General features: G+C 47.2%; 1 protein-coding gene across 2 annotated transcripts in view; it reads right to left on the bottom strand.

Annotated features, from left to right (window-relative positions):
• Nucleotides 1–16,599, bottom strand: part of LOC149366378 (caspase-7-like) — a 28,944-nt gene extending 12,345 nt beyond the window's left edge. Inside the window, exon 1 of one of the 2 annotated variants that reach the window (XM_089558593.1) lies at nucleotides 16,486–16,599. In XM_089558593.1, the coding sequence (XP_089414719.1) occupies nucleotides 16,486–16,528 (43 nt within the window). In that variant the 5' untranslated portion in view covers nucleotides 16,529–16,599. Of the gene's footprint in view, nucleotides 1–5,966; nucleotides 6,082–16,485 lie in introns of those variants that run through there. The other variant, XM_089558675.1, reaches the window with a different exon arrangement.
• Nucleotides 16,600–22,336: the final 5,737 nt, after the last annotated feature.

The raw sequence follows: 22,336 nt of genomic DNA, 5'->3' as shown, positions 1-22,336 counted from the left end.
TTTTCGGCCTATTGGTTGCGCGCTTGTCTCTCAGTATGAATGCCCTGGGTGCACTTCCCCGCACCTTCGGAACAATTTTATTTTTCTTTGGTACCACGGTGACGTCACCAATATTTTCGGGACCACTGCTACTGGTCAACGCCGACATTGGGTTTCGTTGACGAATAGCCATATAATGCCCTTGCATTAAAAAATCCCCCGACGTTTACTATTGCCGTAATTAGAACTTCCGTGGTAGCTACAAACACTGGTGCCATTTGCAGTGCTTAGTAACTCTTGGTAAAGACCTCTACTGGAACGTTCCGTATGAGCCGCTCGTATGGAATTATGGGAATATGATGTTGACAAGATATGAAAACAATATGAAAAACCATTTCTTGTCTGTACGGAATTCATAAGAATTCCATGTTACTTCCTTACATTTTCCACACAATATACGCGACATAATATGGAGTCCGTAAGTTTTCACACATGTTACCCCATTGTCTATACCGGATCTACGTGCTCCATAATGATTCCATAAAATTCATATGAAAACGTGTGAAATTATGGAACTCGTCATATGGAAATTTTCAGTAGGGACGTAGGACGACTGTTGCATTTTAGCGCTACACAACTGCTAGACTGTCGCTATACTACCGGCTAGGCATTTGCAATAACCACTCAAAGACTTTGAGGGTGGTGGTGCCTGTTTAGGGGTGCATGGTCGAGGTTTGAGGCATTGTCGCTGATGCGTCCATATAATGCAAGCTTCCGGTATGACAGGTGCTAGAGAATCAGGCGAGAGCAATGAGGTAGGAAGGTGGGGTGATGCGGAGAAGGAATGTTAGGTAATTCTGAGAATGAGTGTAGGATGTCTATTGATCTCATGCAACTTGACTCGCATTAGCTCTAGCATTTTTTTTTTGCTTTGAATTGCGATAACCGGCGGCAGTAACCAGGCATGAGCTACGAAAGTGGCGGGGGCAGGAAGAGTGGTATGCAAAAAAACATCCATTTGTAAGGCGGCAGGTAAAATGATTAGTTACAGTATTACCATAATACAACATTTTGGGCGAGTTGGTTACATACATTCATTATTACAGCGCAAAGACGGCACAGAACAAGAAGGGGACACAACAGCGCTGACTGCCAACTAAGATTTATTCGAGACCAGCAGGGTTTTTATACCACCTGGCGATCAGAACAGGAAAACAAACATACAAGAATAGCTGTAGGTACGCGCAAGGGTACAGTAACGGCGGTTATCCGGCACGTGTCAGATTTCACAATCAAGATACTTCATCTCTTTCTGGGACAATGCCACTGATGGTGCGCTTATGCACTCGTCCTGCAGTCTTATAATCATAGCAGCTTCTATTATTTCTCTTGTTAATGTGTCTCGGTGTTTCCCTATGACACTGCATTGTCTATACATCGGTTTACATTTATCTTTGCTGTCATCTTCTGCGCTGCAGTCCCTGCAATGTTTGGCTACGTGGCCTGTGGTAGCCACACGTGAGACATTGTCACTGTGCTCTTTTAGCCTTTTGTTGAGACAGCGGCCAGTCTGCCCGATGTATTTTTTCTCACAGGACATGGGCAGTGAATACACCACACCTTCTTTACATGGTACAAATTGATCCCCGTGTTTAACTTTACACCTGCGCGTTTCGTTAGTCGTGCAGTTAACTTTTTTGCACAAGCTGGAAAGCTTTTCAGGCGCTGAAAATACTACGTCAACGCCTGCCCTACTTCCGATTTTTCGGAGGTTGTGCGACACCTGATGGAGATAAGGCAAAACAACAACTTTTCTTTTTTCCCTTTGCCTAACCGGTTCGCTAGTGTGGCGAGGTCTCAGGTTTTTTAGCTGCTTTTCTGCCACTGACACTAGTACATCGGACGGATAACCAGCCACCGTAAGGCGATCAACTTGTTTCGCAAAGCTTAGTTCCATACTATGCTGGCAACACTTCTTTAAAACATTATTAAAAACAGAATGAATAATGGCCCTTTTTACAAGTTTCGAATGAGCTGATGCATATGGCAGAAGCATGTCGCAAGATACTTGCAACAGAAACTCAACGTTTTAACGATCGATGACCCTTTTAGAATAAGAAATTCTGACGAAGTAATCACCTTCCTAAAAGGATGGGATCACGATAAAAAGCTGCAGGGATTTTCAGTCGACGTAAAAGACTTATATTACACAATTCCCCAGGCGGAAATCTTGTCAGCTGTGAATAAGCACATAGAAAAGCATGGTGTTATAGCCTTCCAAAACGAGTGCGGAATTTCCGCCGATGCCTTCCTAGAATTGTTATCGTTTTATCTTAGTTCGACTTTTGTAGAATGGAATGGGGATATGTACATTCAGAAAGACGGGATATGTATTGGTTCGTGCCTAGCCCCGGTTCTTAGCGATATGTTTTTGGCCTTGCGTGACAAAACACTGAAAGATCGTTTGGAAGGGTTCGGTGTGTGCCACATTTTTAGATTTGTTGACGATTACTTTGTGTTAGTACAGAATGACAACCTCAGTTTTGAGCAGCAGTTCTTAAAGATTCATTCAGTGTTCACAGAGTGTCTTAAACCACTGGTTTTAACACATGAAACCCCAGTTACTGATTCTATCAGGTTCTTAGATCTCGCCCTTCATTTCACTCCGTCCCATGTGTGTTGGTCGTACGAGCCTAGAGCAAAAAAACCCATCCTGCCATATGCATCAGCTCATTCGAAACTTGTAAAAAGGGCCATTATTCATTCTGTTTTTAATAATGTTTTAAAGAAGTGTTGCCAGCATAGTATGGAACTAAGCTTTGCGAAACAAGTTGATCGCCTTACGGTGGCTGGTTATCCGTCCGATGTACTAGTGTCAGTGGCAGAAAAGCAGCTAAAAAACCTGAGACCTCGCCACACTAGCGAACCGGTTAGGCAAAGGGAAAAAAGAAAAGTTGTTGTTTTGCCTTATCTCCATCAGGTGTCGCACAACCTCCGAAAAATCGGAAGTAGGGCAGGCGTTGACGTAGTATTTTTAGCGCCGGAAAAGCTTTCCAGCTTGTGCAAAAAAGTTAACTGCACGACTAACGAAACGCGCAGGTGTAAAGTTAAACACGGGGATCAATTTGTACCATGTAAAGAAGGTGTGGTGTATTCACTGCCCATGTCCTGTGGGAAAAAATACATCGGGCAGACTGGCCGCTGTCTCAACAAAAGGCTAAAAGAGCACAGTGACAATGTCTCACGTGTGGCTACCACAGGCCACGTAGCCAAACATTGCAGGGACTGCAGCGCAGAAGATGACAGCAAAGATAAATGTAAACCGATGTATAGACAATGCAGTGTCATAGGGAAACACCGAGACACATTAACAAGAGAAATAATAGAAGCTGCTATGATTATAAGACTGCAGGACGAGTGCATAAGCGCACCATCAGTGGCATTGTCCCAGAAAGAGATGAAGTATCTTGATTGTGAAATCTGACACGTGCCGGATAACCGCCGTTACTGTACCCTTGCGCGTACCTACAGCTATTCTTGTATGTTTGTTTTCCTGTTCTGATCGCCAGGTGGTATAAAAACCCTGCTGGTCTCGAATAAATCTTAGTTGACAGTCAGCGCTGTTGTGTCCCTTCTTGTTCTGTGCCGTCTTTGCGCTGTAATAATGAATGAATGAATACAGTATTACGTTCACGTTGTTACAGTATGTGTTCATGTTGAAGATGATGTTCATAATCATCAACATCAACAAAACATATGGCATAAAATTTAAATATGATGATGATGACAGTGAGGTTTCGGCATCTTGTAAAAAGAGCGCCATAGCACAAGACATTTCGCACTGCAAGATTTATTTATTTATTTATTTATTTCATAATACTGCAGGCCACTGCTTGGCCCAAGCAGGAGTGAACATACAATGTTACATAACCAAAAGAATAAAAATGGCTGAGGCTTAGCTAAGGTTAAGCCTAGTCAGATGCGAAGCATATTGATGGCTAAGCTTGGTAATACATGGCTTTCCTTGGTTGACGTTCATCCCGCTCTTAATCGGTCTCTGTGGCACACTGAAGCTTTCGCTTCTCGTTCAAATCATCCCTGCTTCTAGGCGGCATCCCAACACCTGGCCGCCTCGTATGTGCCTGGAGAGCGAGGCAAGCTCAGCTTTATTTATTTTATTTATTTATTTGGAAATACTGCAGAGTCGGTTGACTCCAAGCAGGAGTGGACACAAAAAAAAGTTACAAGAATCAAGAATACAAGAATACACTAATACAAGAATACACGAATACAAGAAACAATACAAGAATACAAGTACAACTTCACCCCAGCATTTTTAGGTTTTTAATGAACTCTTGCGCACTGGGACTGTCGACAATATTCTTAGGTAATTTATTCCAAGCGCGTATGGTTCTCGGAAAAAATGAATACTTAAAGGTATCGTTTAGGGGGCTATATTCACGAATCATTTTCCCGTTATCAAAACGCGAGCTTGTGCGTAGTGTGTGAGGGGTAATGAAATTATGATTGTTGATGTCTATTATATTGTTATATATTAAATACAAGTATTTTAATCTGCTGTAGCGTCACGTGGTCAGCTGCAGCGCCTCTGATGTGGAGCCTCCACCGCCGCGGCCGACCGCGCGAGCCGGCAGCCCATCTCTCCTCTGCTGTGACGTCATGTTGTCACGTGGTCAGCCGCCGCGCCTCTGATGTGGAGCCTCCACCGCCGCGGCAGACCGCGCGAGCCGGCAGCCCATCTCTCCTCTGTTGTGACGTCATGTTGTCACGTGGTGTCACGTGGTCACGCTAAAGGTCAATGGTAGCTCCACCGCCGCGCTCGACGGGCTGAAGTGTAGCTCTAGTAATATGCTTCGCATAAAATTATTCAATATTAGCAGCACACGGAAACCAAAAGAATAAAACCAAAAGAATAAACCTATACAATGTTAGCAGCGCACGGATACCAAAATAATAAAACCAAAAGAATAAACTTATACAATATTAGCAGCACACGGGTACAAAACATACATATAAGCAATATTAGCAGGTAAGTAGACGATTTACACTGCGGCTCACAAGCATATGATTACGTCCGCACCTTCTTCTTGAGTGGGATGTACGAATGGAGATAGGAACGCAATGCACTCATCAAGCGAAGGTGGGAACAGGAGAGACCCCGCACGGAGCGGCGCTCTCTCTCTTTCTCATCAACATGGCTATGATCGATCTCCCCTCCAAACAAAAACAGATTCCGGCCGCAGAAGTGGCTCAGTGGTTGTAGCGCTCGGCTGCTGACCCGAAAGACGCGGGTTCGATCCCGGCCGCGGTGGTCGAATTTCGATGGAGGCGAAATTCTACAGGCCCTGTACTGTGCGATGCCAGTGCACGTTAAAGAACCCCAGGTGGTCGAAATTTCCGGAGCTCTTCACTACGGCGTCCCTCACAGCTTCAGTCGCTTTGGGACGTTACACCCTCACAAAAAATAAAAAAAACACAGATTGCAGGTATCTATCAAGCGGGCAGCATGGGCGTTAAAGAACCCCAGGTGGTCGAAATTTCCGGAGCCCTTCACTACGGCGTCCCTCGTAGCCTGAGTCACTTTGGTACGTTAAACCCCCTAAAAAAAAAAACATATTGCTAGTATCTGTCATGCGTTGTACGCAGATAACATTACAAAATGGAGCATGACGGCCAACATGGGCACAATGAGAGATGCCCTCCAAGAAGTGGCAATGACTGTCCAAACTTATGCACAAGGGTATGGACTCACATGCTCTCAAAAAAAACAAAACAAGCTTTTTATCATTCAACTACGAGAAAACAAATGGCATTAGTTCGGCGATGAGGAAGCGTGGGTATCACGAGAGGTGCGTTTTCACGTGCGAAAAGCGCATCATTTGGGCGTGGTTTGAGACTGACGAGTATCGAGACGAAAAGAGGCGAAAATATCCTCTATTGAATGCATATGAACCATCTTTTCCTACCTTCCTCCTGGGAACCGTCGGCACAGATGTCCATCGTTTATCGGGCGTGTGTAGCGGTAGAGCTCTCAGCCTCGGGCAAAGGTAGGTGCGTCTGACACGGACGACACGCAACGCCAAGCTGTGCGTTTGAGCGGGTATTGTAACTTCCTTTCCCCGTAATGCGTTATCGAGACAATTGCTCGCGAAGGTAAGCGATGCGAACCGCATTATCTCACTTGTGCAAACATTGTCGAGGTAGCGGTGGCAACATCACGCTCATTATTCATTGTTTGTGTCTTCTGTCTGTTCTCTGAACTGGTTGGAAAACGGCAGGTTCTCTTAGATCGTGAATGGTAGTTTACCGGTATCCTTCAAGAGAAAAGTATACAACAGCTGTATCCTACCGGTACTCACCTATGGGGAAGAAACGTGGAGGCTAACGAAAAAGGTTCGGCTTATGTTAAGGACAACGCAGCTAGCTATGGAAAGAAAAATGATTGGTGTAATGGTAAGCGATCGGAAGTGGGCAGAGTGGGCGAGGGAAGAAACGTTGGTTAATGACATCCTATTGTAGAAATCAAGAGGAAGAAATGGGCTTGGGCAGGGCGCGAAATGCCAAAGGCAAGATTAAGGTTAACGAAGTGGATTTCACGAGAAGGTAAACAAAGCAGGGGGCGGCAGAAAGTTAGGTGTGCGGATGAGATTAAGAAGTTTGAGGGAGTATGGTGGCCGCAGCTGGCGAAGGACAGGGTTAATTGATGAGACATAGGAGAGGCCTTTGCCCGGCGGTGGCCGTAGTCAGGCTGATTATGATGATGACACAGTCTTGATTCGAGCTTTAGAAGCGAGAGGTATCTAATCGCACGGCAGTTGTAACCGAAAAAGCTTTATTTCTGTTGTCACGAGGAACGGGTCGCACCTAGTAGCAGGGTGCAGTGCAAGGAGTCAGAATACTGCATCACAGAGCGCACACCTGTAGTTTAGGATTAGAAATTAGAGGGGAAAATGTTGCTTCAACCCAAAGAGGAACTCAGCGCCGTGCGCTTATCTTTAAGTCGCTCCGACTTGTTATCTTCGTCCTTGAGCTGCACGTACGTGCCTTATCTTCGGCAACAAGTGTCACCAATAGAGATAAAAAAAAAGAGGGACTGTGGATGTGTCCGCTAAGCGGACACCGATATAGACCTCTTCGGAGTGTCAAAGAGGGTAAGTTTGGTGAATTTAGGTATAACAACAAACAGAGGGTTGGTAAAATACTGTTGTGAATAAGATACGCTTAAAAAAGTGCCTACCGAATAAAGGCAACAATATTTGACTATATAAATAATCTTTTCAGGGGCTGGCTGTCTGGCTGGAGGTACGGTAATTTTATGTTCTTTCCATATGGCGGACAACAATCTTTACCCGCATAGCATGCTGGGATTTCGCCCTCATCTATCGGCACAGGACGCCATGCTACAACTCACACACGACATTTTCGACCCGCTTCTTCCAGGTCACACCAAGGCAGTCTTAGGTTTGGATCTTTCCAAAGCTTTTGATCGCATTGAACATCAGGCGATCATGACTGCTCTATCCCCATTGAATGTGGGTGTGCGCACGTACGCCTACATTCAAGCATTCCTCACTGACCGCACGGCTGAGATACACTTGGGCCCTTTGTCTTCACCCTACTACACGCTTCAGAGCATAGGCACCCCTCAAGGGTCCGTCATTTCCCCCCTTTTTGTTTAATATTACCCTCATCCCCCTCGCCCGACAAATGGCAACTATTCCCCATCTGAAGCCCACTCTTTATGCCGACGATATCACCCTCTGGACCACCCACGGCAGTGACGGCGGCATAGAGAACACCTTACAGGAAGCAGCCACACTCACACAAAATTACGCACGGACCATCGGACTGTCTTGCTTCCCAGAGATGTCCGAACTCTTCCTCATCCGGCCTAAGAACCACCGCTGCCCCCGCTCCCCCATTGCCATTGAACTGAATGGTGACCCGTTACCTGAGGTTGGCACCCTCCGTGTATTGGGCCTGCACATCCAGAACGATGGCAAAAACACCACCACCCTCAAGAAACTAAAGCAGGTTGTAGGCGCGATATCGCACCTCATCCTCAGGATTTAGGGACGTCATAGAGGCATGAAGGAGCGCGACCCCTGTCGCCTCATTCATGCCTTTGTCCTCAGCCGTGTGCTGTACACTACCCCATACTTACAACTATCCAAATATGACATAAACGCTTTGGATGCTTTGATTCGCAAGGCATTCAAGGTAGCACTTCATCTTCCCCTCAACACGCCCACAGACAGATTACTAGGCCTGGGCCTCCACAACACGATCGAGGAACTGGTGGAGGCCCACCGACTGGCCCAATACATCAGGCTCACACAAACCTCCACAGGTCGGTATATCCTGGACTCCCTCGGAATCAAAATACCGGCCAACGACCCACCCTCCTCGCCATCCCACGACCCCTTCACCGGGATCTCCTCATCAAGCCGCTCCCGAGGAATATGCACCCGTCCCACCATGAGCAGCGCCGCAGAGCCCGTGCGAAGCCACTCCATCGAGCGTACGGCCCCGAGCCGGACGCCGTATGGGTGGACGCTGCCTGCTCGGCTGATGAAGCGACAGCAGCTGTGGTGGACTCCTCTTTATCCGCCCTCCTCACACTACCTCTCCTCCAGACACCTCCCCAGAGGCTGCAGAGGAAGCCGCCATTGCACTTGCTATCACCCGCACGGAAGCCCGGTACATTTTAAGTGACTATAAAACTGTGATTCTAAATTTTGCTCGAGGCCGAGCCCATGTCTCTGCTTTTGGCGTACTGGACTCGCCCAATGCACCCCCACCACGCCAAGTGTAGCTGATATGGGTGCCCGCGCACTCCGGGAATCCCGGAAACGAGGCCGCCAACCTTTTATCCCGAGGTTCTTTAAACCGGGCTCAGGTGGCCTCGGATCGGGGATTCACGAAGGAGCGCATGCACTCATTCAGCGAGCTGACGCAAGCCTACAGAGCCTCACGCCAGCTCTACCCCCCGCCCCACTCCTCCCTAGACAATAAACAAGCAACACTCTGGCGCAGACTACAGACACACTCTCTCCCCGCACCCCTTACCCTAGCCCACTATCATCCCTCCTTCAACACTCCGGCATGCGCGCTATGCCCAGAACCCTTCGCTTCTTCCCTCCACATCCTTTACCTCTGCCCGGCGGACCCTCCCCCGCGGGACCTACAGGACCTCAAGACCTGGGAGGACTGGGAGACCCTGCTGCGCTCGGAGGACCCGGTCGTGCAGACCATCGCCACCGGCCGGGCTGCCAGTGTTATGGACCTTAGGAACATAAACACTTGAGTGCAGTGGGGTCGTGCGGGGACCCTGGGACGTGCCCCGAATTCCTCTTTAGATAAAGTTTTTCTCTCTCTCCATTAGGTTGTATGTTCTATTCTATGTTCTATCTATTAATTTATGCCGTATATCACAAAATTTTATGTTGTATCCTGTCTAGGAAAACGGAATTTATTTATAGGGTGTACTGTGAGCTCTACTGTGTATTGTGTCCTTTTTTGCGTATAAGCATTGCCGCTGTACGGTTGCATAGCGCAAGGGGACCTGCGGCTGTGTCAAGCTGTCGTTTGTGACAGCTTTTACTGCCGGCCTCCAGTGTCGACCCTGTACCTGACGACGCAAATAAAGACATCTTTGTTATTATTATTATTATAACAGTTGACGCTGTGCTTCGTGGAGCGCAAGAGAGAATTCGATGAACAGAGTCACAGTAAACGGCAATTTCAGGCCGGATTTCAATGTAAAAAACGGCGCTGCTACGACTTCCGTTCATAACCGCGCTCCGCGCCTGTCACAACAACAAATGATGGTGTTCCAATCTTGGTGAAGAAACTGAGCGGTAAATTTTGGGAGCAACGGGAAGGGTGAGTGGGGGAGGATTCGCCATTTTGTTTCGGGCAAAATGAGCGCAGTGGCTGTAGCGGGGCTCACCATTAGAAAAATTTCTTTGCACAGTTTATAGACTCCAGACTGTCATAGTGTATAGTTTAGGCTATAGACAATACAAATCCCATCGACAGTCTTCTATAGATTTATGGCCATACACTTTTAGTAGCCTCTTTTCTATACACAGTCTATAGGCTATAAATAGACGAAAGGAAATATCTCTAGGAAGACATTAAATCCTTTACGAAGTACATACACAGTTAATAGACAGTTTTTATAATGGCGGCTCTGCGCAGCCTACTGACCTACAGCGCCTTTAATTGGTCATTTGCTTTCCTACCTTCGAATGGTTTCAAGGGACCACTACCAAGACCAAATTAGATACACATGAAATGAATAACTACCCGATATGCGCCATATTGATTCGAAGGAGAAAGTGTGCTTTGTGGGACGTGTTTCTTGATGCTCAAAGAAAACGAGCTTTTTACGGTTCTTTTTAGGTTGTTTAGGAGCTAGGAGGTCACAGCGGGTAACGTCGAGAGTGTCACCAGCTAACCGTTTAATTAAGATCTGCGCTGGGCTCAACATTCGAAACTGCACTTGTGATAAAGCATGTCAGGCAGAAACATGGAGGCTAACAAAGAGGGTTCCGCTTAAGTTAAGAACAACGCAGCGAGCTATGGAAATGAAAATTATGGGTGTAACGTGAAGAGATCGGAAGCGGGTGGAATGGGTGAGAGTACAAACGCAGCTTAATGACATCCTAGTTGAAATCAAGAGGAAGAAGTGGGCTTGGGCAGGGCATGTAATGCGGAGGCAAGATAACCGTTGGTCCTTAAGGGTAACGGAGTGGATTCCAAGAGAAGGCAAACATAGCAGGGGACGGCAGAAAGTTAGGTGGGCGGATGAGATTAAGAAGTTTGCGGGGATGCAGTGGCCGCAACTGGCAAATGACAGGGTTAATTTGAAAGACATGGGAGAGGCCTTTGCCCTGCAGTGGGTGTAGTCAGGCTGATGATGACGATGATGATGATGATGATGTCAGGCGTGACGTAGCAGTCGTGTGTCCCCCAGCAATGACCGTCAGTACCGTTTGAGATATTATACCTAGAAGCGATATTCGTTTTTTTCATTAACACCGCGAGTTTCATCGGCTCTATATTATCTGCTTCGAGACCAGCGAGGCAAAGTAAGATATCAAGGCCTTGAACTAAATGCCTTCTGCTCCGGCATGAAAGGAAACTGGAGTAGTTAGTAGAGGACGAACATTTTCGTATAATTCGGGAGTTTGTTGCCCTCTTCGTTGATGGAATTGACGGTTTTTACTGAATCCGAGCCCCGTAACTGGTATGAAAGAGAAACGACTCCCCATGATGAGCAACACTGGCGATGCATGCGCAATCCCGCAGCAGCATTTGGATTCTAATTGATAAGAAACCGCAAATATAAATAAAAAATTGGTCCCTATTTCTTTCTGAGCGCAATCTCCCAATAGGTTTCATAACTTGAAGTTGTGTAGGTGAACTTTATGCCGAAAATTATGCGCAATGTGACAGCCGACAATGAGCCTTGACACCTCCGAATCATTATGAAATATTTTTTCTAACGTTTTTTTTTTCTAACAACACTTTGCATTGGGATAAGCTCGAGAGGGATTTCAAGCACCACCGACGCAAACAAAAAAGCAGCGTCTCCTCAAGCCTCACGCCATTAGGCCCATACGGATCAGGATTAGACAGCGTGCTCTATAGAGTCTCTATAACCTCCTTTTCCTGGAACAAACGCATTTAGCAGGATATCTTCCCTCACACGATATCCGATTAGATCTCGCTCGCTTCCTGAACTTATCTCAGACCGAAAGCACTAATCTGGACGTTCAGAGCATAGAAAAATCTTCTCTTGCCGACGTTTGTGCAGCAGAATAATCAGAGAGAAGAAATACAGAAAAGAAAATCACATCACTCTCCAAGACTGGGAGTCGAACCCGAGGCGGCACGAACAGATTAGCTTCAAAGTCCGCTGTGCGAGAGCACTAAGCTAATGTGGCTTTTTTTTCTTTATTGCATGTAAGAACTTCCGTAGAAAGGAGGAAAACTTCAATCAGACTGGTTCGCGTCTCAAGTTACCGGGCTGCTTAATAGGAGCCCGCCATAGCCCTAACTCAACACTGCATCCCCTTCAAAACATCAGAATTCAGGGAGGCACACACATGCATCTAGGCACGGCAACCAGCTTGGAGGTTCTTCGCGTGCAGCATATACACTCCTCACCAAAGCACACTGTTCACGAAACACAGATTTGGACGATCTTGGTGGCTCGGCATGTCTGTCCATCATACGGCTTTTCCAAAGACTGAATAGTCCCATCAACACAAACAGATCATAAGGCACAACAGAGTTTTTGTCAACAGGCAGAAATCTAATAGTGTATGGTGTAATTTCTTAATGAGAAGGGGATGTTTGTACCCTGGAATGTGAATTGCCGTCTGTGTAACGTGCCTGAGACAATTGATCATTGCTTCATCCTGTGCCGTGATGCCATGTTCTTTTGGGACATACTACAACGAACTCTTAAGAAGGAAACTGAAATTACACTAGGCTAATGTGGCACTTCTTTTTTCCGCCGCTGAACACGCCTCGTATTAAACTACAGCACCCTCTCGCGCTGTGTATTGCAGAGCGTCGTCTTCAGCAACTTCCATTTGCGGCGCGAACGACCCGTCCCGCGGCACTGCCCGCTAATCGTCGTCCTTTACGTCGCGCGAATTCGTGGTTTCGCGCTGATTCGAATACAGTAAACATGCTGTAGAACAGGCGCTACAAAAAAAAATGGCAGTGTCTTAGCTGTGGTTAAGCCTGAATATACAAGCGAAAAGCTTCAGTTATGCTTTGTTTGACGTCATGGCTGTCGCAGTTCGCGCACAATGCACTGGGAGCACCGCGATAACGGTGTAGGCATTGTGTATGCAAGCGCGTTATGTAGCCCTCGTTCCGCATGCGCAGTAACTGTGGTAAACACGCGGCTGGAACGAAAGGGCAAACGGTGGCGAGGAGGTGAGCACGCAGTAGTAGCGGTGGTGAGGAGGCGGCGCACATGCGCAGTAGCACGCGGCTGCGCCGAAAGGTCAGGCGGCGGAGTCACGGCGGCGGTTGCGGCGGCGGCCGCTCCGACCACCTGCGCCTCTTCTGTGACGTCACTCGGTTCTGCGCTTGCGCAGCTGTGGCTAATTATGATCACGGAGCATACGCCAGACCCGGTGTTGACTAGCCTAGTGAAGCTTTTCGCTTCAAAATTTTAAGAGCGTTATCTCTTACTCATCACGTTTCGAGATTTCGTGGGATCTGCTACCACCCTGAGATCACAGCGCCATCTGTGACACCAACTAGAAAACAGCACATTGCGCATTGAGACTTGTAGCGCCATCTTCAATAGCACTGTAGAAACAACCACCTGCCGCGTGCCAATGACGACGTCACGGTCCAATAAGGTGGAAAGAGGTATCGTATGGCTAAATAAACGTACAAATTCGTATTGCCATTGGTGTACCTCTCTCTAATCTCATTCACATCAATCCTAGTAAACTAAACAGATAACACTCGTTCAACGTCTTCCAGACGGCGGCGGCCTTTTTTGCTACACAAAAAAGGCAATGATTTTTCTATAATCCGAGGTTCACTATATATTGGTATTTTCCACTGAAACGTCCTCTGTCTAGTTTAACTTTATTGAGCGTGTTGAGTGCGTTTAGTTTCGTTTCATGTCCCTCCAGCTTGGGCGGTCTAGACGGCTGTAATGTGAAATAAATAGAAACTAAATAACCAGGAGCCTATTATTATCGGAGTGCTAGAATTCAGAGCGATATCGAGAGTGTACTACATTGCAGTACCCAACACTGAAATTCTGAGAGCGCTGGATCGAATGCGTCTAGGCCCAACGGTCAGTTCAACTAGAACCGCAGGGATCGGGGTTCGATCCCCAGTGCCGCCGGGGACCCACCGGTGATACAGTGGGTACAAGCTTTCCCCTGGTCTGGTGCTCGGCTTATTTAGAGTGAAATGCTTGGGAAATGGGTGTTTGACCCACCTTGAGCGAACGAAAATACCTTGTGATATGGCGCTCTTTGGCCGCAGATGCCCGTGCGCCACAATAAAATTACTATCATCTTCATTGTTTCAACTACAGGTACCTAAGATGACCAGGTAACCATCCTTACTGGTTCTTACTATAACTGCAAAATTGTTAAAGACGGAGGTAAATTTCTAAACAAAAAGTTTCCGTGAATGGGGGCATTTAACTGCTAGTTTGACCGAGATAAATCCCTAACTGAAAAATTACCGGGAATCGGCACACTTAACCGCTAGTTACGTGTGACAAGACGATAGCATAGCCCCTCCCCATTGACGCTCGTGCTATAGGCACCCATACTGCGTACCGCTCCCATAGACACACTTACATATTGCCGCGAATCTTTGTGATCATCATTAACAGCCTGACTACGCCCATTGCAGGGCAAAGACCTCTCCCAGGGAATATTTCTACTGTTTGTTTGACCCCACCGCTATGGCTCAGTGGTAATGGCGCTCGGCTGCTGGCCCGAAAGACGCGGGTTCGATCCCGACCGCGGCGGTTGAATTTCGATGGAGGAGAAATTCTAGATGCCCGTGCACTGTGCGATGTCAGTGCACATTAAAGAACCCCAGGTGGTCGAAATTTCCGGAGCACTTCACTACGAAGTCCCTCACAGCCTGAGTCGCTTCAGGACGTTACACCCTAATAAATAAAGAAAGATACTGTTTGTTTGTTCATTATTCAAGCTGCCGGCATGCGGTTTTATCGCTTTGTGAAGCAAGACGCGACCAGATTTACCTCGACTGATAGCTTCCAGCCGGAGCTGATTCTACGTTGTTCCAGACCGCTGCGGTAACTTCGTACGCCGTATATAGAAACTTCGCTATCAGCTTTAAACATGCCAGAGCCGAGAGCAGTGGGCACTAAGTTTGACAACCGCCGAGCTCACTAGTTGCTACGCCGCCGCCGAGTTTTGTTTGGGTGCAAGTCAGCCTAATGAAGAGTTTATTTGGGAAGCCCTTTTCGCTGCCTTCCTGCGCGGCGGACTGCCGTACCACTACGTGACAGTATGTTAAGTTGACGGTTCACCTTGCATGGGAGGCTGGAGCAAATTTCGACTGGCAAGTCTGCGTTAAACTCACGCAGATTAGAATGCAATCTGTCCCGCACTTATGTGACAGTTTGGGGACACGCAATTTCTACCCGAGAACACGCCGCCTCACCGTATGTGACAGGTATACACACAAGAGCAATGCTGGGAAAATGGCTGAACGGACTCCTTGGCCTATCGGACAGAAATTATTGCCATGGAGACAACGCTAGGATGGACAGTTCAAGGAGCGCCGCCCTGATTAGATAACGTGACTCAGTGCGGCAGTGTAGGGTTCCTCGAAGCTTCCGCAGAACCAGAGGAGGCCTCCAGCGCACAGACACGTTCGTAGAATGTTTTGAGTTGCGAGAGAGCTTTCACCTGAAGATGTTCAGAATGCTAGAAGCCGCTTGATCCCTCTCGAACAAAACGAAATTTGGACGCGTAGGCTAACTACATTGTAGAAAAGAATCTTTTTCCTTCAAGAAGATCCGTAAAACGGCTCAGATTGATTTTCAGAAATGACGACCTGCTGTGAGTCATGGGAAGAGCGCAGGGTATCAACGAGGCTTATGGAGCTCGCTGTCTTATCGTGATTCCGAAGGATTCGTCTTTCAATGCACTCAACGCTCAGCGAGCTTACGCAGTTGTCTTCAATGGAGGCGTTCGTGAAACCCTCACGTAGGTCCTTGAGAAGTACTGGATTCTTTGGAAACTGCCGCAGTTGAAGCAACTTATGTGCAGACGCGTACTTTGTAGTAAGATGCGGTCGAAACCAACTGAATGCAAAATATATAGCTTCCCTGTCGACCGACACAAAATGCAATCCGCTTTGTTATCACAGGAATCGACTCCTCTCACATAAAAAAAAAATCCTGACCAGACAAAGAATTCGGACCTCATACAACCTGGAAATGTTGTGATGGTTCTCGCGAAACAACTAGAGGCCTCAGATAGAGGAATTACATAGCGGTCGTGAAGAAAAGTTTTCATCACTACCGTGTGAAAGCACTTGAACCGCCTCACGCAACCCATTTATCATGCAACTATCATGTAGCTCATTTAGCGTACCTATACACGATTTGTCTGGGTCTGGTGGGGGGGGGGGGGGGGGGGGGGGCGAATGTTTCAATTTTTTCGCGACAAAAAAGTTCCCGTCAGCACCACCATCACAAGATCGCACATTGCTGCGCCTCTTGAGCAGCCCTGCTTTTTCATGCGCCATCGAAGAGGTGATCATTTTCCGTCGGAGCCGTCTCTAACCCGTTCTTTCAGACGTCCATGGAACAACCGGTTGTCCCGGAGGTCCTCCACATAGTAAGCTAATGATGCCAACTTAACATTCCCCACCTGTGAGCATGACGACCACTGGAACGAATAGAGGAAAGAAGTTCACTCGAGAGGAAGGACATAAACCCACCTTCTGAACCTGCCTCTTGGGGACCGTCGGTACACACGTCCATCTATCCAGTGTTTAGGAGGAGACCGTACTTCGGCAGGCAACGGTAAGAGTGCGTGTGTGTCAAAGGGCTGGAGTACGCCACAGAAAGCGTTTCATGTAGGGAGCTCTTTCGGTTTACCGTCAAGCGTTATCAATCACTCTTGCGGTGACGGAGATAACTCGGACTGCATGACTCAAGTGCGCCCAGTCGAGATAGTACCGATTACTCACACTGCTCGTACACTATCGTTTGATTTGCTCTTCCTTTTTTCGAGCGTTTTCAAAGCAACTTTCTATTTATAGCGCTCATTATACAATATTCGTCCGAAAATATGACTCAATTTTTACAACAACCCATTCAGTGCGAAAGCGTGTGCTTTTTTTGGCAACGACTGCTTGTACAGATTTTACGTGCATGAATGACTGAACTGATGCACATACGAGGCGACTGATTCAATTTTCCGTCTTCTTTTTAAGAGACGCAGCGATAATGGTAAACTGCCATTCATAATTTGAGAGAACCTGCCATATGCGCTCCACCCCATTCTTATTCTTCTAGCATTTTCCGTCTTATGATCCGGATCAGCGGCTACTACCTGCTATAAGCAGACGTATTCCCTCAACCACTTCGAACCCCTGACTACATTTTACGAACTGCTCTTACCTTGCTAGACTGTTGAACATTACTTTGGCTTTCTGCATGTTAATTTTAGGACCTACCGCCCTGCTTTCCCTAACTCATTGACCATACTTTGCAGCTCATCTCCTGAGTGACTTAGCAAAGCAATGTCATCAGCGAATCGCAGATTAGTTCGGTATTCTCCGTTAACTGTTATCTCCAGCTGTTCCCAATCCAGGCCTCGGAACACCTCCTGCAAAAAGGCGATGAATAGCACTGGCTAGATCGTGTCTCCCTGCCTGACACCCTTCCTTATTGAAATATTATCGCTGACTTTATGAAATACTATGGTAGCTGTGCAGTCGTTATAGATATCTTCTAGTATTTTCACATAAGACTCCTTTGCACCATGATTTCGCCATGCCTGTATGTCTGCTGAGGTTTTCACAGAGTAAAATGCTTTCTCGTAAACAATGAACGCTATATATGGGGGTTGTTTATATTCTGCGCATTTCTCTATCACCTGATTAATATTGCGAATGTGGTCTATTGTCGAGTATCCTTTACGAAAGCCTGCCTGATAATTTGGCTGATTGAAGTCTAAGGTTGTCCGGATTCTATTTGCGATTACTTCAGTAAATACCTTATAGGCAACGAACAGTAAGTGAGCGCTCGCTCTAGGCACTTAGACGCAAGAGACAATTTTAAGGCGACAGCCTTTAATGCCTCATCGTTGTCGACAGAAGGTTATCAGCAGAGATGTCACGCTTTTCGGTTGGTCGAATTGGTTATGACGTCAGAGTGCGCGGATTCGAAGTAATGAGGTCACCCGCGGATGCCTGACGCCTCCTTTTGAAGCAGACGACAACTAATAAAAAATTGTTGTCGTCCTCTTCAACAGGGGGCGCAAGGCGTCCGTGGGTGACCACATTACGTACCTCATTACTGCGAACAGAGCCATGGATACAACCGAACTCACCGAAGCAGAGAGAGAGTCGTGCTAGAAAGCAAAGTCGGCAGTCAAAGTGTGTAGTTGTAATGTGTAGACAGAGTGTGTAGTCAAATAAAGCACTAGTACAGCACAAACATTTTCGCAGTCAATGCCAAACAGTGCGCCTGGAAAGGCTTTCGCCTTGCAGCACTTTAGATAGGCAAAGTGCTCCCTGAATTTCGTGCTAGGCTCTGAACATCCCGATTAGTGCTTCCGCACTAGTACCACATCCTGGAAAGAATTATACCGTTGTACAGTTGTACAAACGTCCACACACCTGTCTAAAGGCCGCAGACGCCGCTCCAGGCGAGTGCACTTGTGTCATTGCCCGAGGCCACGATACTTGGCCTTGTCATGCTCGCGAATTGCCGTGAATTGTGTTTGACACCTGACTTCTGTGAAAGCCACATCGGGACCGTCAGGCAGCTGCAGTCGTCATAAATACACAACAGAGCGCGCTGCGCGAGCGCAGTAGACAAGTGTTTGGTAGACTGTACGAATTACATTGCTGTTTGTACTGTTAGAGAGAGCTGGTCGCTCGGTGTTGCTTCGTGGAGCGCAAATAGCCGACGTGGTGTTTAAACGCGAGCACGCCTACCGTTTTTCGGTAAAAATAGCCTTGAAATCATTTCTCCAACAGAAAGATCAACGCACGGGTTTATCTTCAAGTGGCTCTGACTCAGTGTATACTGACTTCATTCGCATGTGACTTTTCTTTGGCGATAGCTGCCGCCACTGTAGATAAAAAGAGAAGATATACAGGCAACCGGTAAGCAAACACTCACTACAGGTCTTACATTTACACAGACTTAAGGCCCGACTCCATGCACACTTCTGCGTCCTACGCGCCGTGCGCGCCTGCGCGCCTGCGCGCTCAGCGTTGCGCCCCAACGCGCGCAAAAAAAGCGCTTCACAACTCCATGCGCATGGCACGAGTACGCGCTCGGTCAAGCGCTGCAGGCAATGCTTGGGAGACCCGCTCCGGAAGACACAGAAGCAGAAAGCCCACTGAATGGTCGATGCCAGCGCGCCGGAAATGGCACGCGCCCTGCCTCGAGTAGCGCGCACGCCAGATACCTGGCACTGTCGGATCCGAGCGTTGTGAACGCGCTCGGCGGCGGCCAAAGCGTCGCGCATGCGCGGACTTCCTCTTGCCGGCGCGTGGCGCCCAAGCGCGTAGGACGCGCGCCGAAAAGGGCCCATGTGGTTGGGTCTCTACACGTTTGCTGGGAGGGCACACACAGGTAGTATCAGACGTTGTTCGCACTGCATCCGGTCCCACCGCTATATAATTTCAACATCTCACTTGCGGCATTAAAAGAGGTTCTGTGTCCGCAGCTATGGTACAGTAAAAAAAAAATGTAGTTGTAGTTACTAACTTTCAGGGTAGTAACCACTGGTCACATATGCTACTGCATAGGAAGTAACTGTAGGTAGTAGTAACTGTAACGTGTTACTACCTCTGAAAGGTAGGAAAAGGAATCGCTTTTAGTAACATTTACTACCTTTAGGGTAGTATCTGTAACTACCATTAATATAGTAAGAGCAACTATCGTTAAGCATTTACTACCTTTCGAGGTACTAACAGCAATCTCCTTTAATACCAGTTATACCTCTGAAGGTAGTGACATGAACTACCTGTCAGGTGAAAACTGCTACCTGCCAGGTAACAGGTGAAAACTGGAGTTGATGTTGTGGGTTCTGGTCTACCTAAGCATCAAGGTCTTCGCTTTAGTCGACCATGAGAGCCTAAGAGTCCTAGTATGCAGAACACAGCACAATACAGCAAATCGCCGGTGATAAAACGCAGCGCTTTAAGTACGATAGAAGCTTAATTTTTAAATGGAGTTGTTGAAACACATCCTCCTATTCGCTGCCGTCACTGAATTACGCGCAGCTATTGAAAGGAGGTTTACAATATTTACTCGTTAACCAAGTCTTAAACTATGCTTAAAAACGGAAAACTCGTCCACATTTAAAATTGGTAGCAACGTCATAACAGGCCGCTGTGACCTCGTTTTCAAGCATAATGGGTCACTTCGCTGTTATTACTTCCTAGCAAACAATTTCTACACAAAACATGCCAGGAGAGAGCATAATCTTTTGATAGCAAAAAACGTCGCCCTCTGCTTATCATCAGTGCGTGAAGCGGTACGAAAAAAAAGGAAAGGATTCTGAAGGCCCGACTAAGAAACTCCCTGGAGGGACATTCTGGGATACTTGGAAAGCAGCCGCGGGGCCTTTCGAGAGATGAAGGTAAAGAGATATCTAGGTAACAAATTGGGCAAATCCACTCGCTCCAGTCCGGGCCTGAACTGCCTACGCTGCTGGCAGCCCCTGCGTTAAATCAACGCTCCTGTCCCTGTACTCTGGCTGAGGGGGGGGGGGGGGGGGGGGGGTGAGCCCGGATTATGCGCTCGGGTTCACGAATACATTAGCGTTGGCGAAAAGCGCGCATGCTTCTCCGGCGTTTTCCCGGTCTCGCACGTCCTTTCCCCACCAGCACCTCCTCCTCACTTTCCTCCCTTTCTCCCGAACTCCCCCCCTCAATCTTTATCCTTATGTCGACCCGCGTATTCGTGCTTGAATTACTGGACACAACGCGATGCGTTGAAACACGCCTGATGCAAGCTCATCTGCCTCCTTCCCTTCCTCCTTGTTCCTTTCTTCACTTCATTCGGTAGACCAAGCCCATGCGGTGAGGGGTTATGCGGAACGAGCGACGTCACCCACCGAGCAGTGCTTTCGCTAACAAAACACAGGGTCCTTGTAGCCATCTGCTACCTTCCAGCCCACGTGTTCCAGTCTTCCCCCTCAGCACTGAAACCTTTCACGCTCTCTGCTTCTGTGAAATATATCTTCGAGAAGTACTACTGCGCGGCGCTGCGCCTTAAGAAGGCATCCCAGTGGCGCCTTTGAGGACCAGGAACGAGGAGTACTTGCGAAAGGCCTGCGTAGCGCATCCGTGTCTCGCTCGTGAGGAGCTTCCTGAATTACTCGTCTTGCTGCAGCTGCCGCGCGTTTCGCGCAGTTGTTACTCTCTTAAAATTTCTCAGCGGCTTGCAGAGAACGTGCATCGCCTGTACACAAATTCACGGCTGTGTAATCAGGCTTTACTCTGCGGAACTCCTGGAGCGTCGGTCTCATATCATCGCCTTGCAACGTTTCAGTAATGCGGCGACCCCATCGTTCGTCCCCATTCCCATCCGCACTTTCACCCAGCTAATATTTATTTATTTATACATACTGCAGCGCAGTTACATGCGCTATGGAAGGAGTGGGAAAAACAAAGAGCAAAATAACAAAGGTAACAAAATACAACAAAATGTACAAAGTGAGCACAATAAAGTTCAAAACACTAAAAAGTAACAAACAAGAAAGGAACTGTTAATGGCACGGTAGGAATACTCAGGTATTATGTGTCTTCGATGGCAGTTATAAAACTTTGAACTGGAGATGAACGAATGGATCCAGGTAGAGAATTCCAGGCTTCTATTGAACGGAGAAAAAAACTGAATTTGAACAAATTAGTACGTGCAAAATACGGTATCAAATTTAGCTCGTGATGACTTCTTGTAGATGATAATGGTGCAAAGTTAATGTAGTGGTTAACTGAGAGCCTTACCGAGGAATTGACGATGCAATGTAAGAATTTTAGTGATTCAGTGTGGCGACGGGCGGAGAGCGTGGTTAAATTCAATGAGAGAAGTGTAGAAGAGGGTGAGAAATCGCGATCATAACGATGACATATAAAACGCACAGCTTTTTTCTGGACTGCTTCTAACATGTTAATTTCAAACTGCCTGTACGGGTTCCACACTACAGCTGCGTAATCAAGAACAGGGCGGATTAAAGTTGTATACAGCAGTAACTTTGTGTCTTTTGGTGAATTTGGTAACGTGCGTCGTAGATAACCTAGTTTTTTAGTGCTTTATTACATACGTAATCAATGTGATTAGACCATGACTTGTTATGCGTGAATATGATACCAAGATATTTATACTGAGAAACCCTATCCACCACACGGTCATTGAACGAGTAATTAAAAAGGGAAACGGAAGACTTGTTACAAAAAGGCATGAGGACGGTTTTATCAAAATTAATTCTCATTTGCCAGGTGCTACACCAACTACAAAAACCTATTAAATGACTCTTGCAGATGACGATGATCATTAGGGGCATTAATTACTTCGTGTAAAACACAGTCATCAGCGTAAAGA

This window comes from Amblyomma mixtum, chromosome 1 (genome assembly GCF_055824585.1).
Source record: "Amblyomma mixtum isolate Tamu chromosome 1, ASM5582458v1, whole genome shotgun sequence".
Lineage (NCBI taxonomy): Eukaryota > Metazoa > Arthropoda > Arachnida > Ixodida > Ixodidae > Amblyomma > Amblyomma mixtum.
This window is presented reverse-complemented; position numbering and strand designations above follow the sequence as displayed.